The sequence below is a fragment of the Metarhizium acridum genome, assembly GCF_019434415.1.
Source record: "Metarhizium acridum strain ARSEF 324 chromosome Unknown scaffold_568, whole genome shotgun sequence".
Lineage (NCBI taxonomy): Eukaryota > Fungi > Ascomycota > Sordariomycetes > Hypocreales > Clavicipitaceae > Metarhizium > Metarhizium acridum.
In genome coordinates this window covers 1,207,828-1,222,088 of record NW_027094041.1, presented here as the reverse complement: position 1 = coordinate 1,222,088, position 14,261 = coordinate 1,207,828, and the positions used below count along the sequence as shown (strand labels likewise).

The 14,261-nt window shown below is 51.8% G+C and overlaps 5 protein-coding genes across 5 annotated transcripts; 1 reads left to right on the top strand and 4 right to left on the bottom strand.

Moving 5' to 3' along the window:
• Nucleotides 1-7,511: 7,511 nt before the first annotated feature.
• J3458_019748 (uncharacterized protein) lies at nt 7,512-7,928 on the bottom strand (the record flags this gene model as incomplete). Its single annotated transcript, XM_007813024.2, has 1 exon — nt 7,512-7,928. The coding sequence occupies one exon, from the start codon at nt 7,926-7,928 to the stop codon at nt 7,512-7,514; it is 417 nt and encodes a 138-aa protein (XP_007811215.2).
• Nucleotides 7,929-9,529: 1,601 nt separating this feature from the next.
• On the bottom strand, nt 9,530-10,786 carry J3458_019747 (uncharacterized protein; the record flags this gene model as incomplete). Its single annotated transcript, XM_066121670.1, has 1 exon — nt 9,530-10,786. One exon carries the CDS (start codon nt 10,784-10,786, stop codon nt 9,530-9,532), a length of 1,257 nt encoding a protein of 418 aa, XP_065973287.1.
• A 45-nt stretch (nt 10,787-10,831) lies between these two features.
• Nucleotides 10,832-11,026, bottom strand: J3458_019746 (uncharacterized protein; the record flags this gene model as incomplete). The annotated part of the gene is made up of 1 exon (XM_066121669.1): nt 10,832-11,026. One exon carries the CDS (start codon nt 11,024-11,026, stop codon nt 10,832-10,834), a length of 195 nt encoding a protein of 64 aa, XP_065973286.1.
• A 347-nt stretch (nt 11,027-11,373) lies between these two features.
• J3458_019745 (uncharacterized protein) lies at nt 11,374-11,690 on the bottom strand (the record flags this gene model as incomplete). Its single annotated transcript, XM_066121668.1, has 2 exons — nt 11,374-11,495; nt 11,555-11,690. The coding sequence occupies 2 exons, from the start codon at nt 11,688-11,690 to the stop codon at nt 11,374-11,376; spliced, it is 258 nt and encodes an 85-aa protein (XP_065973285.1).
• Nucleotides 11,691-13,589: 1,899 nt separating this feature from the next.
• On the top strand, nt 13,590-14,252 carry J3458_019744 (uncharacterized protein; the record flags this gene model as incomplete). Its single annotated transcript, XM_066121667.1, has 1 exon — nt 13,590-14,252. Exon 1 carries the CDS (start codon nt 13,827-13,829, stop codon nt 14,250-14,252), a length of 426 nt encoding a protein of 141 aa, XP_065973284.1. The 5' UTR covers nt 13,590-13,826.
• Nucleotides 14,253-14,261: the final 9 nt, after the last annotated feature.

Here is a 14,261-nt window from a genome sequence, read left to right as displayed (position 1 = left end):
TGGGTATGGATTATGATTCTAGGGGTAATATTAGTCCTAGATCTGAATTGGCAGTCCATTGCCCGTCTTGCGACCGAACAAAATCACCAAGTAATTTCGTTAGCAGGAGGAAATCTGCCAATCCAACTACAACCTGTCTGGAATGCCGGGACCACCGCAATTCCGAGGTAACTGACACCATTGATATACTATATATGCCTCCCTAACCTGATCAAGCGTGCCAGGTCCAAAGGTGCCGTCCTTGCATTGAGAAAGCTGGCTGTCCGTCCTACCTCAGCTGAGAGATCTGCCCCGAAAAGAACCGACAGAGACGCTGGCCTATCGCCTCCTAACCAGAGATCTGGAACCCAACCTACATCGCCAGAGAAGCTACGGCAACAACATACAGCTAGGAGTTTGTTCGGAGAGCCAGGCAGCCAGCCGCAGATAGTGCTGGGGACGCCGATCCCACCAACCCAAGCGAGCTCGCGGCTCTTCCGGGCTCTAGCTCCCTCACCGCCTGTGCCGCCCTCGACCGATCCTGTCGCCTCACATTCTGATCCATCTACTGTCCGAAGCAGCACGACTGGTGTGGACTACTCTTACCTGGCTGTTAGGTTCCACAAGGGCGGGAAGGACTCGCAAGATGATGCCTCCAAGGCCGGCGCCAGGGCCAAGCAGGCCACTATTCGGCGCGACCATCGTTCACGACGCCGTGCAGGGGAGGCTGTGTCACTAACTCCCACAATCTCTCAACTCGGCGTCTTTGAAGGTTCTGATGGTCCTGGAGAAGGTATCCTTGTGCTGTGGTCCCGGCAGTTTGTTCAAGCTAACCACGGAACGTAGCTGGGAGTCAAGATCGACTACAGGCAAATGAGCTCCCAGATGGGGATGGAATGACCAAGGAAGCGGATGACAGGGGACAGTTCTCTGAATCTGATGTTGACGTCGAGGACTATTTCAACTTGCTGCTTTCACCTGCTCGACCACGGAAGTACCTCGAACACCTAGGGGTAGAGTCTGATTCCGATCTAGGGGACGAAGACGGGAACGATAATAGCAATGCCTTGGACGAAAGCCCTCTTCGCTATTGCTCGCGGCAGCCTTCCAGAAAGTCAGGGCCTCGTCGCCGTGCTCGCCGTGGTCCTGCCCCTGGTACAGGAGGGCGGCCAAAAAAATCTCAAAGGCAAACTCGATCGTCGGGGCCGCCACGACGGTACCGGAGTCCAGTGATGATTCCACCTGAAGAATCGGCCGTATTTCACGCACAAGATCCGGTGTGGAATGGGGACCTGGACGCTTGCGCCTTGACCTGTCGTGATAAAGCAATCCTCCGTGAGTTCTGGACAAAGCTGGACAATGACCAAATGCAATTTTGTGGTCGATGTCAAGAGCGTTGGTTCCAGATGAAGATCGATTCTGATGGCATTTGTGCGCGTTGCTGTCGAAAGGATGATAAACGCGGCCCTGAAGAGCCGTACTTCTTCTCTGTGGACAACCAGTTGGATTTTGGCTCCGTACCGACTCAATTGCCTCAGCTTACACCTACTGAAGAGTCTTTAATAGGCCGTGTTCACGTCCACGTGAATATTATGCTTGTGCGGGGCCAGCAGTACAAATATCGGGGACATGTTGTTCACTTTCTCCGCGAGGTTGGCTTGGTGTACAACCAACTCCCGCTTTTGCCGCGGGAGTTGAACACTGTATTACTCCGTCCTTCCAATACGTCGTCCCATGCAAACCTTAGCCGGCAATTCACCCGCCAGTTCCGTGTACGCCGCCAGCCAGTTGCCATATGGCTTAACTACCTCCGGCGCCATCATCCTGGCTATCGATGCATCGTCATCGACGAAGAGCGGCTGAGTCAATTGCCTCAAGATGGCAATGTCCTGGACGACATCCCCCAGAGCCAGGTGGAGGCTGCCGAAGTTGGACCCGAGGAAGATGAGGAGGCAGAACCGGACCTGGAGGACGAGGCTGCGGTGCCGGACCTTTTGGCCAAGGACACGGAGCTCGATGCTCTGCGGTCTATTCTTGCCGGAGAACCAGAAGCTGAACCAAGGCTTTCCACAAGCTTCCAGGAGCAGGTGCAGCACGAGCTGCAGCTTCCGAATATACGGCGCACACCCATTAATGAGTTCAATCGCTCTCATGCCCTACTCTCCTTAGCTTTTCCCTGCCTCTTTCCTGACGGGAGAGCCGACTTTGTTGAGCCTCGGCTACGGTCAATCGACTACAAGGACTACATCGAGCACGCGATGCGCTGGCATGACGGGCGTTTTGCACGCCACCCGACCTTCCGCTTCGTCGCCTTCAATACTCTGATGCGGTCACAGGCCCGTGCACGGTCCAAATTCTTCGTGAAGCAACACGATGGTAGTCATGAACCGCTCACACGGGAGCAGCTTGTTCAGGCACTGGAGCACAGCGAGGACCCTGAGGCGCAGGTGCTAATCAACTCAATCACAAGACATGCGGTACCTATTCGCGGCACGCGCCCCTTCTGGAACAGGAAGAGGCAGGACCTCGAGGCCTATGCCTACAACCTTGGATGTCCTGGTGCATTCATCACATTCAGCCCGGCAGATTTACACTGGCGGAGTCTCTACCAGCACATGCCCCGATATGATGAATGGCTGGCTGCGTCCGAGTCCGAGAGGATGGGTCTCTCGCGCCAACTTTTGCGTCAGAATCCTCACATTGCTGCTTTCCATTTCTACCGCCGATACTGTTTCTTTCGAGATATCGTGTTAAGCAAGAAGTTCAACATTACGGATTACTGGGATCGGTATGAATGGCAAGGGCGTGGCAGTCCGCACAACCATGGCCTGTACTGGATGGAGAATTGCCCAAGAGTCGACATGGTGGATGAAGCCGCTCGTGATGTTTTTGCACGCACGTGGGGATTCCACATCACTGCCATTAATCCTGAGCCGACTAGGACTATGCCCCAGGGTGAGGGTAACCCCCTGAGCGTAGATCCACTGAGTACAGAACTGACATTCCTGCGTCTCTCACAAATCGTCAACCGCTGCCAGCGCCACAGATGCAATACCACATACTGCTTACGCGTAAGGAAGAGAACCGTTGATCTGGCGAGGGATATGGAAGGCGCTGCTGCAGATATCGAGGCGGCCAATGCGGCCAATCCAGAGCGGGAGTGTCGTTTTGACTTTCCTCGTGCCTTGCGGGAGCTGGCCGCAGTGATCAGGAAGGAAGGCAAGTCGTACTATGTCTTCGAGGCGGCGCGGAATGACAACCTCATGAATCACTTCAATCCCGCCATTATACTAGGCTGGCTAGCCAATATCGACATATCTCCTTGCACCAGCCTACAGGCGGTTATTACGTACGCTGCCAAGTATTGCAGCAAATCTGAGAAGAAGACTGAGCCTTACTGTAAGCTTGCAGACCAGGTTTTGCCGCACACGGCACACCTTCAGCCGCTATTATCCTTCTCCTCTCGCCTGATGAATAAGCTGATTGCCGAGAGAGATTACTCGGCGCAGGAGATTTCCCATCTTCTCCTTAACATTCCTCTGCAGGAAGGCACGCGGATGGTGGTCTCTGTCGACTGCCGTCCTTTGGAGCAACATGCACGTTCGTATCGCGTGGATGAAGATGTCAACGAGACCGTCGGCAGCTACAGGAGGTATCTCGAGAGAAATGACCAGCACGAGGATGCAACTTACCTCGAGTACCTGCAATCGTATAATCTCAAGACGTGGAGGAGACTCGCTGCCAACGCGAAGAAGAGAGTCCTGTCTTACTTTCCTCGATACAGGTCCGTGGAGGCATCTCCCCAGTTTGGTGACTTCTGCCGTGTTAAATTGATGATGGCTCATCCGCATCGCTCTCCAGAGGAGTTGCTCACCGTGGGCGGGCAGCGGTTCGATTCCTTCGCGGCTGCGTACAGGTTTTGCAGAGAGCAGCACCGTGACACCCATGCGGACGATCATTATGGGGAGCCAGATACAAATGAATTGAGGGCTGAGGACGACGAATTTGAGCTTGAGGTCCATGAAGAGCCCATTGTGGATGAAGACTGGCATGAACTCGCCCGCATGCTTCCCGACCGCCCGCTGGAGGAAGAGGATATCGACATGCTCGGCCGCCGAGACATCGACATCAATTATGATTGGACCCCTCACGTTGGACGGTATACTGATGACGGTATTCTCAAGGGCGACTACTGGAAGCAACGCAAGGCGGCAAACCGCCTTGACCTTGATGTGGATCATCAGCCCTTGGAAGCTCGAGATTCCCTAAACCGGGATCAGCGCTTAGTATACGATACCGTGATGGACCACTTCCTGAATCAGGAACCCTCTCAGTTGCTGCTCCATGTGGATGGTGGAGGTGGTACCGGGAAGTCATACCTCATTAATTTGCTCTCCGCGCACCTCCAAGCCGCTGCTGCCGGGAGAGGGACACCTGTTTGGCGTGCCGCGCCCACTGGCGTCGCGGGAAATCAGATATCGGGCACTACTTTGCACTCCCTGTTACACCTTCCAATCAACAAGGACTTCAAGCCCCTCTCGCCCACTGACATGGCCCAGCTCCAGAAGAAGCTGAAGGACATCAACTACCTGATCATCGATGAGAAGAGCATGCTGGGACTGCGACAGCTTTCTTGGATCGATGACCGCCTGCGCGAGGCGTTCCCGAGTAGGAATGAGGAGTTCTTTGGTAGTCTTAACATCCTTCTGGTTGGCGACTTCTTCCAGCTTCCACCCGTGCTACAGAAGCCGCTCTATTACGATAAAGAGGTGCAGGGAGTGGAGATCAAAGGCAGGAACGCATATAGACGCTTCGATAAATCAGTCTTCTTGAAGGTTGTCCAACGGCAACGGGGCGACGATCAGAAGGCGTTTCGCACAGCTCTCGAGGAATTGCGGCTCCTCCAACTGTCAGTCGAGTCCTGGAAACTCCTTTCCGGTCGAGTACAGGCGAAGCTAGATGATCTGGAGGTCGCCAGGTTCGCCAACGCCTTGCGAGTATACGCCACGAAAGATAGGGTGAACGAATATAACCACTACCACCTCGACCGCCTCGGCCGGCCAGTCATTCAGGTCAAGGCTAAGAATGTCGGCCTTGGCGCGGCTGCGGCGCCTGATGACAAGGCGGGCAACCTTGCGAAGCAGATCCCTATATGCATTGGCGCCCGTCTGATGCTGACATCTAACCTTTGGCAGCCAGTTGGTCTCTGCAACGGCGCTCGCGGTACCGTTTACGATATCGGCTGGGCACCGGGGGCTGACCCAGTCCAAGACCCTCCCTGTGTTATCATGATGGAGTTTGACAAGTACAGTGGACCTGTGTTCCTGACCACCGCTGATGGCAGAAAGATTGTCCCGATTCTCCCAGTAGACAGGGACTTCCTCATCGGAAGCACTCTCTGCACTCGCACGCAGTTTCCCCTGATCGTATGCTACGCCATTACGGTTCACAAGTCGCAGAGCATCACTGAAGATGTCATCGTGACAGATCTCTCCTGTCGGGACTTTCAGACTGGTTTAAGCTACGTAGCTGTCTCTCGCGTAAAAACGCTCCAGGGCTTGATGCTGGATGCGCCCTTTGATCGTGGTCACCTGTTTTACGAGTCTCCACCAGAGGGTATGAAGATGAAGATGAGGGATGAGCGGCATAGAAGACGACAGGTCCTTACACGGAATCCATATAGGTCAGACCACGGCTCTGCATAACTAGATAGCTAGCTAAATGTAATGGCTTAATAGTTGCTTGGCCCAAGGACTCCCAGCCTTCGGATGATCGTACCCCTTGCACCCACAGCTCTAACGTGCAAGGGGTGGCGTAGTATTTTAAAACAAGACGATATATTCAGTCTAATCTCTTAACAATTAGCGCCATGAACTTCAGCAATCGTTTCGATGATAAAATCAGGCCCTGCGAGGTCGCTATCGGTTACACATTCTCTCAAAAGGCACTCTGTGCCGAGGCGCTGAACGCGTCCGCCGACGCCATGTCATGCTACCATGACGGCCATACCATGAGGCAGCTTCCCAAAAATGACCGCCTTGCGGTGTACGGTGACATTATTGCGGGAAGTACCCTGTGCCATCGTTGGTACAGCCGAGGCCACGAAAAAGGTACAGTCTTAAATCCACCGATAACATTCCCCCGCAGCAGTACTTCTGACAAACTTGCAAAAGGAGTTTGGGACTTTATGCGTAAAGGGGCCCTTTGCAATGAAAATCTCGCTGGGCGTGGGTTCGCCCGTGGTCTGGATGTCTGCATCATCAGAAACGGAGGAACAGTCCGTACCTCCGACAAGATGATGGCGACCGCGGTGGAAGCCATTCTCGGCGCAGTCCATCTAGACGGCGGCGTCGATGCCCTGACCACCGTCATGGGGAACCTTGGCATAACTGACCGCCTGCATGAATCGGTAACGTGCAAATCTCCCTATAATCATTTATTGTACAGATCAGCCGCGATCTACTTACGTTGACGTGTATATTCCATGTCGTAAATGACCCAAGGTTAGTTGACGCCGCAGCATGAAGTAATACTTGCGGAAAGTGAGGAGCACGCCTAAGCTTATTTCGTCTTGGAGACTCAAGCCGCGCTGTATTTATGATTCATCTTCAGAATGGCATACCCATTTGGTGATTGGGCATGGGTGGTTTCTGGTCATATTCGCAAGGAGTACTTCATGAGACGACGCCAACGAACTTTGGGGGCGTTTACGAAGGCGGGGCCATCGTGTCCTCGGAATCTGCCTGCGTTCAAGACTCCAATACGAGCGATAGCTCCTAACAAATGCTTTGTTTAATCTACACAGGGAGCCGACAATGAGACGGCCAAACACATTCGAGAGCTGTGGAGCCAAAGGTCAGGATGGCTGCTAGCGAGGGCTATGCTATAGCCATAGTAGTCCTTCTACTTGGCGTTGGGAAGCAGTAGCTGTATGGTAGGTTTTTAGTCCAATTGGGCAACTAGCTAGCTAGTAGCCTGGTACTGGTTTTTCCCTACTAGTGATTTCGTAGCAGAGGTTCGAGTTATATAGGCCTATCAGGGTATATTGATAAATATACATGATAGGATAACGCATCTTGAATTACATCACGTATGTACCTTGGGCCTGGTTTAAGGGACAGGTAGTCCCCAAAAGACATTACTTGCCCTGGCGACCTAATCTCGTGAGTTCTTTGTTGTGCGAGGCACCGACACGGCTGATTTTCTCCGTATGACTCGACGAGGTATACTATTCCAGGGGCAAACCTGGAAGCTGCGGCCCAACGCTCCAACCGACTTGCAATTATTTCCATCAAATGACGCTAAACACAGGACAAGACTCGCCTTCACTAATAAAGTTGATTTACACACATCAGACTGGTCCGGCGCCGAAGCTCCGTGCCCAGCAGAGCCGGGTCGACGGCCTCGGGCGTAGCCCCTGCACCATGGGGCACTGGGTTTGCCAGGGATTGAACAACGGGAATTTGATTTTCAGCCAAGTAATGGCATCTAGCTGGCTTCCTACAGTTGCTGCGTTGAGTCTAAGCATGGCCCTAAGCACATGTCTCTCCCTTGGAGAGTTTGGTTTCACAGTCCTTGAGCGCAGTCAGATTCCCCAGAGCCAGTTGACATTTTGCATCCTTCTGGCACGTCTCTGCGCGGTCTGTGCACTCCGTCATGTGATATCCTTCGGCCGCGCAGAGTTGGTTTCTGTCGATACATTGAAAGAATTGCTGCATCGTCGCGGTGGCCGGCACTTGGCCGGTGCAGCGACGAAACGCAAGTTCGCAGTCCTTCTTGCTTTCGTTGTTGTTGCAGTAGTCTTTGATCTGTTCGTACTCGGACTTGGGCGGCTGGGCGGCCTGTTCGTCGGCCTTGTTCTCCGTCTGAGAACCAGGCTTGGGACAGGCAGACGGCGCCGCGAGGGCGGATCCGGCCAAGAATGCGACGGTGAAGAATGCGGCTTTCATAATGACTGCTTGAAATCGACGGAACGCGACCGAGTTTGTACACAAGAGGAGTTTCTTCGTAGTGATGGTACTTGATAGTAATAGCAAGCTAAGTGCCCCAAATCGAGTGATGCTGGTAGCTAGCAGGTTGGGGACATTTTGTAGTCAAGTCGCCTATGTCTTTTTTCCCCCTTTTCCCTTTCCTTGGTACCGCGTTGGCCGCGCATGCAGTCATGTCTTTTGTCCGCGTCACAGAGGAGCTTCGAGTCGTGTTCTTATTAATACCTTATGCGCTTTAATTAATGCTTGATGCGCATTATCAATGCATTGTCCACGTCTTGTGTGGCATAGTAACTTATATTGGGGGCAAAAAATACCGTGGCGTGACCACGTCTATTTTTTGTAGTGTGATTTCGTATGATTTCTTTGGTACCGATCCACTACTAAAAATGATTAGATTCGACTTTTAGCACAAATGTGAATTCGCATGAAATTATATATAGGTTTAATATATATGCATGACAGAGCAATTTATTACGTCACGTACAGACCGGGTAGTTGGGTCCAAATTGTGGTCATCGTATTACGCGTAGAATTCGTCGAGTACTAAGCAAGATGTCGTTACTAGAAGATGTATTATATGAAGTGAGCTTCCTCCTTTCTACAGTCAGAGTTGACCTTTTAGGGTTGTTTTATCAAGTGGTAATACGTCTTGACCAATTTGTAGCCCAACCAAGAATTTGTTCCATAGCTAGCGGAAATTAAATTCAATGTGGTGACAGAGTAATAGTTATAAAGGCGCCCTGCCCAGCTGAAGTGCCACGATTTAGCAGCTATGGATCGCATTGGACAGTGGCATTAGTCCTTGACTGAAGCTATCTATCGAGGGATTCGAGGCCTCTTTTATAGTTGACGATGACCCCGAATAGCCCGGTTTTTCACAGACCTCTTGAAACAGCCTGTGTAGCAGCTAGTGTTTTAATTGCTATACTATATTCTGCAGTTCCTTTTATGTAGGTGCTGTATACATGGCGACTTTTACTACACAATCCGCATGATTCGTAATTCTATGCCATTTAGAATAAAAAGAAAAAAGAAAAAAGGTCCTCCGAGAGAGGTAGATCAGCCCATTTTCTCCACTTTCCTCTTGTCTCGCTTTGGTCAAGGGAGTTGGAAATGCGCGGACGCTCCAAAGTAATTAATTAACTTGTGACATGAAATTGCCAAGGGTGCTACCAGCATGTAAACTCAACATTTCCTTTTGGACGGCCATGCTCTGCCGGGCCCAAGCCCTGGGTAATTGGAGTTGCCCCGTATCGAGTCATGCCTCGATCAAGATGTCCTGTGACAAGGCCTCGGTGAGGGCTTGGAGCAATAGCTCAATTCAGCTTTCATAACAGTCTTTGCTACCAGAGATCGTTGGTTTTCCCAAGGCCTCGAGGGAGCCGAGGTCTCTATAAATACAACAAGTCAGTGAGTGTTATGCCCCAAGTCCCATGATGATAGCCCTCGTGTACTAGTGTGACACGAGCAGTCATTTCGCAAGGCCAGCACATGCAAGGGGGCGAATACAGAAATAGAGGATACGCTGCCAGATGCGTGGGCTGTGATTTTCCGTTCAACTACCAGCTTACTTCCATGCCAATGATAGATTCACGAATAATGTCCGCGAGAAGACAGCGCCAGCATACAAAAAAATCGGCACGCTCTGTACAGCTACTCGTCCGGCTCCCAGGCCAATTCCTCGTCTCGCTCTCAGCCACTTTCTTGTCTGCAAAAGCCTCCATAGCCACCCTGGTCTGCTCATAAAGCAGCTCCAGTCTTTTCATCCAAGCATCTCCAGGGCCGGAACTGCCATCATCTCCGAAAAACCGCGGGTCCAATTTCTTCCAATATACACCGTCAAACGCGAAGTTCCTTCGAGCCGCGTAGACTGTCCAAAAGTCGCCGCTAGCCCAGCTCTCGCGCATCTTGCCAGAAAGCCGCTGCTCCTCTTGCAGCTGTCCAGAGGCAATAGAGGCATCTTCACAGTCCATCACGGCTTTCAAAAAGGTAGTGAGACGACGCTCATACTGCTCTGCCCAGTCCTCTAAGCCCTTGACCCAGTACTCTGGCTGTTCTATAAGCAGCCACCAAGGAGGAGCAAAGGTAAATTCTCTGGGCGCCGCATACGAAAACTCCCAGTCTATGACGGCAACAATTTGCAATTTCGCGTCAAGCAGTATATTAGACGGGCGAGGGTCGTCGCACCAGAACTTGAAGGGCCCTTTGTCATACCGGTCATCAGACACAAGCTTCTTCTCGCCAGCGAGCTTCTGGAAGAGCTGTCTCGCTGTATATTTACGCTGGCAGTCGGCCCTGGACTCGATTGCATCGTTCCGTTGGTGGGTTAAGTGATCAACATGTAGCCTTGCGAGGGCTTGAAAGTAGTCTAACGAGGTCTTGAATGTAGACGTGGGTAGTTTCGCTCGCGGGAAAGTTCCTGTCCTGACCAACTCATTCATAGGCATTGATAGTGGGCGCCATGTCACCTCCCATGACCATTCATCCGTCTCTTCTAAAGCCCCTATCAAAGGAAGCTCCAACTTGGACAGCTGAAGGAGGATATTTGCAACCTGGCGATACAGCATTTCGAGCTTTGCTTCGTCGATATTGGGGTCTGGAACTGGTGGTATATCAGAAGTTAGTCCCGGTGTGTTGAGTGCCGCAGTCATATTCATGGCGTGGTTGATATAGTCCATGATTATGAATGGCCCTATGCCAAGGGGACTTTCTTCTCTTGTGCCCCAGTGGAGGATAAAGGGGACCGGAATAGCGGTGTGGTCCTGGATGTACCTTATCGTGGCGACTTCGTTTTGGATTTTCTCTTCGGGCAACATTGTCCTACCCGCCTTGGCGAAGCGTATCACGGCCGAGCCGCCATCTCAGTACTTTAAGCGAAACAGGGCGTTGAATCCGCCCGCTGCTAGAGGGCCAATTTCCTCGGGGACGCCCTGGCGGTGCTTCGCGACGAAGTTTCCAATAGCCAGCAAGGTCGAATACGTCAAGAGACTCTCGCGCCACTCTCTCTCGGTACGGTCGCTTTCTTCCCAGGCGACATCGTCGCCTTGCATCCACATGGTGCTATGAGGTGGATAGGGGACCAAGTGACTCCTCTCCTCCCATGCTGTTTCTGCGGGTTACACGCGCGTCGCATACCCTTGCCAAAGCCGACTGGGCAAGCTAAGCGCCGCTGCCGCCTGGGTTGGTTGGTCGCAAGTCAACCTGCGCATTGTGGTAAACCAACCAACGTCACTGGCCAGGGTCTCATCGTGGGCGGAATTTGCACAATGTTATTCATTTCAATTCATGTACTTGGCTGTGTATCTCGCTTCAGTACAGCAATAACCTGGGGAATTGGCGAGTGATGATCTAGCGCCGCTTTGTAGCACATCTATAACATTCCCCACGGAAACACAAATCAAAACTATTCCACCAGGTCGCTCACGTCATCACTTGGTTCCTTGTACGATCCTCCCTCGGGTCGAGCTCCTCGTGTAGTTTCTTTAATGATGTTGGACTTGTCAATGCCATCAACCATGTCTTCCTCTGTCAAATGTTAGCTAATTTTGACAACATCTTGGGTGATAGTAATTGGATCAACATACGCAGTTCCGGGTTGTTGTGAACTGTCTCATCTATGTCCTCTTCGGGGACATCCGACGGAAGGGGCTTGACATCCTTGACGTTGGAGCTGACGGGCTCGTCGTTGAGAAATTTGGCATCGTCTGCGTTGGGGGCCATACTGAAATGAATAGGCACGATGATATTTGACTAAGTAATCAATGTGATATTTTGGTATCAACTTGATTCGAGCAACCGCTACTAAAGTCGTTGAACATTCACACACTGCTGAATGTTGAGAAGCTTATATATACTTTCTACAGTTGACGTGAGCCATGGCACCGCTGCGAATCGGTCGCAAATCAATCCGGTCTATCAGCCAATACCGATCAAAGGAGTCGATCGCGATCAGACTCTATGATGATCTACATCACCCCAGGGAAACAGATCGATCGACATCCAACCTTCCAGCTTTGGACTTGCGCAAGGCGCCAGCTTTTACGCCGTTAAGTGAGGACTTATGATTAGTTATTGAATCTATATGCTTTTCTTCTGCCCGTTCATCATTCACTATTCACCGGTTGACTGGGTGCATGTCTTGACGGTGGATCATATCGAGCTAGCGACAAAGCTTAGTACGTAGATCGGCCTGGAAGTGGTGACGAATTGAAAACGGGGCGGCGATCGAGACGTTTTACTGGGCGGTTTCCATAGAGTACTAGTGCGAGTACAACTTGCCTTTTCCCAACTGAGGGTACCGTTGACATGTATTCAACCTCTGACGCACTGCACAAACACGGCTGTGACGCTTACAGGTATGTCATCGACTGGGTTTCTCCACAAGTATCTACTCACCCTTGAGGGTGTTTGCTAAGAATAGGGCACTATAGCTTATTAGATGAGTATTAGATACTTCTTTATACACTGTTTCAGGGCATAGATGCACTTGTAGCATTTCTCTACTTATAATGCACTATAATAGCTTCAGTATGGTCTAGGCAATCCGTTTCAGTGTAACTAGTAGACCAACAGACGGCAGCAGCCAAGGCTCCCATTCAGCTCTGGTTGAGGGCACTCTTGCATACCCGTCTGTGTATTCTCGCGAAGTGAGTTCCCAGCCCATGAACAAGCCGGGCGTCACAAGGGTAGCCATTGACGTACATTTAGTGAGGTAATCAGGCCTAGTCCCAACAGACCGGGACAATACGTTTAGTAGGCGGGCGAGTGCGGTACTTGGTTCTGTGTCAGTCTGTCATCAAAACGATTCCGGAAACCTCAGCCACCCTGAATGCCGAAGTGTGACAGGGGCTCAGTGATGGCTTGGAGCAATAACTCGACTCATCTAATGACAGTCTCTGGTTTCAAAGGTCCTTGGTTTTCCTCAAGGCCGAGGGACCAAGGTCTCTATATATACAAGAGGTCGGTGAGGGTCTTCTCTCCTAGGTCCCGTGATCATAGCCCTCGTGTAGCCGTGTCCAACGGTGCTACATTTGCCCTAGATCCAACACAGAGTGACATCTAGAGCCGCTGTCCTGTCCTCGGGCCAAGTGAAGGAGACATTGGCTCAGAACGGCCTCGGCAACGAGGGCTGGCATGAATCATCATAGAGCATATTATTCATCAACAGTCCTATACAGGCGTCGGCGCGCGGCAACGGTAAATTCCCGCCGCTCTAGTCATGTCGACTGACTCGGCCAGCTCGCCTAACGAGCCAAGACTCTGAACACGAGGTCCACGTTGACCAGCTCCCGTGTTCGGTTCCACAGAAACTTGTCGCAGTCCAGCCACTATACCCGGCACGAACATCAACAGATGAGCCCCTGCGCAGCAGACCATCAAAGTAGCAGGTTCTTATGCCGCCGAGCCCGGCTCAAGCAAGCTAACCAGTTCCTGGGTGTATATTGAGGCTATACTCCGGCTCCACTACCGACGAATTTGGGGGTTGGCACCGGGTAATATGTGGCATATAAATTATGAACCAGGTCCACATGGGTTAATTTAATTAATCCACGCGAGGAGTGTGATCGAACTCGTGAGACCACCCCAGCCAAGCATGAACATTGAAGACTGTATACACTTGGAGCATCGTGTGAAGACGACATGGGCAGGCTACAAGATGCTAATTAGAAGTATATAAAAGACACAATACCAGTTCGACTCGTAGAGAAATAGACGCAGACGCCAAGTATCATTGCTCACCACTCATTCTATAAATTGTCGTCTTTCCATCACAACCAGTCTATATTGACTTGATTTTCACGCTCTTGCAAATCAGCAAGCCCCATCCACAGATTCATCATTCGTTTTGTAAATACAATGCGTCACTCGTACGCCTCTGCCCTACTTCTCGCGGGCCAGTCTCTCGCGGCGCCCGTAGACAGCGCCAACGAGGCTCCCGCAGGCCAGAACACGCCAGCCGGCGTCCTACAGCTGCCTCTGGTCCCCGTTACCCCTGATCCGCAAGACGCCAGCCTGTCAAAGCGCCAGGCCCAGGGAGACTTGAATATGTACCGCTTTCTCGGCCTCCGGCCGGTAGTAGGCTTCGGCATGCCCCTTGAGATTGGCACGCCGGCGCAGACCGTCATTGTGGAACCAGACACCGGGTCCGACTTATTCTGGGTGCCCCAGGTGCGCGCCGGCAAGGTCAGGGAGGAGCCTGCTTCGGTCTACTTCGACAAGTACCGCAGCACCAGCAGACGCGAGCTCAATAAGCAAAACCTCTCGCGATACGGCGGGAATTAAATTATCGTC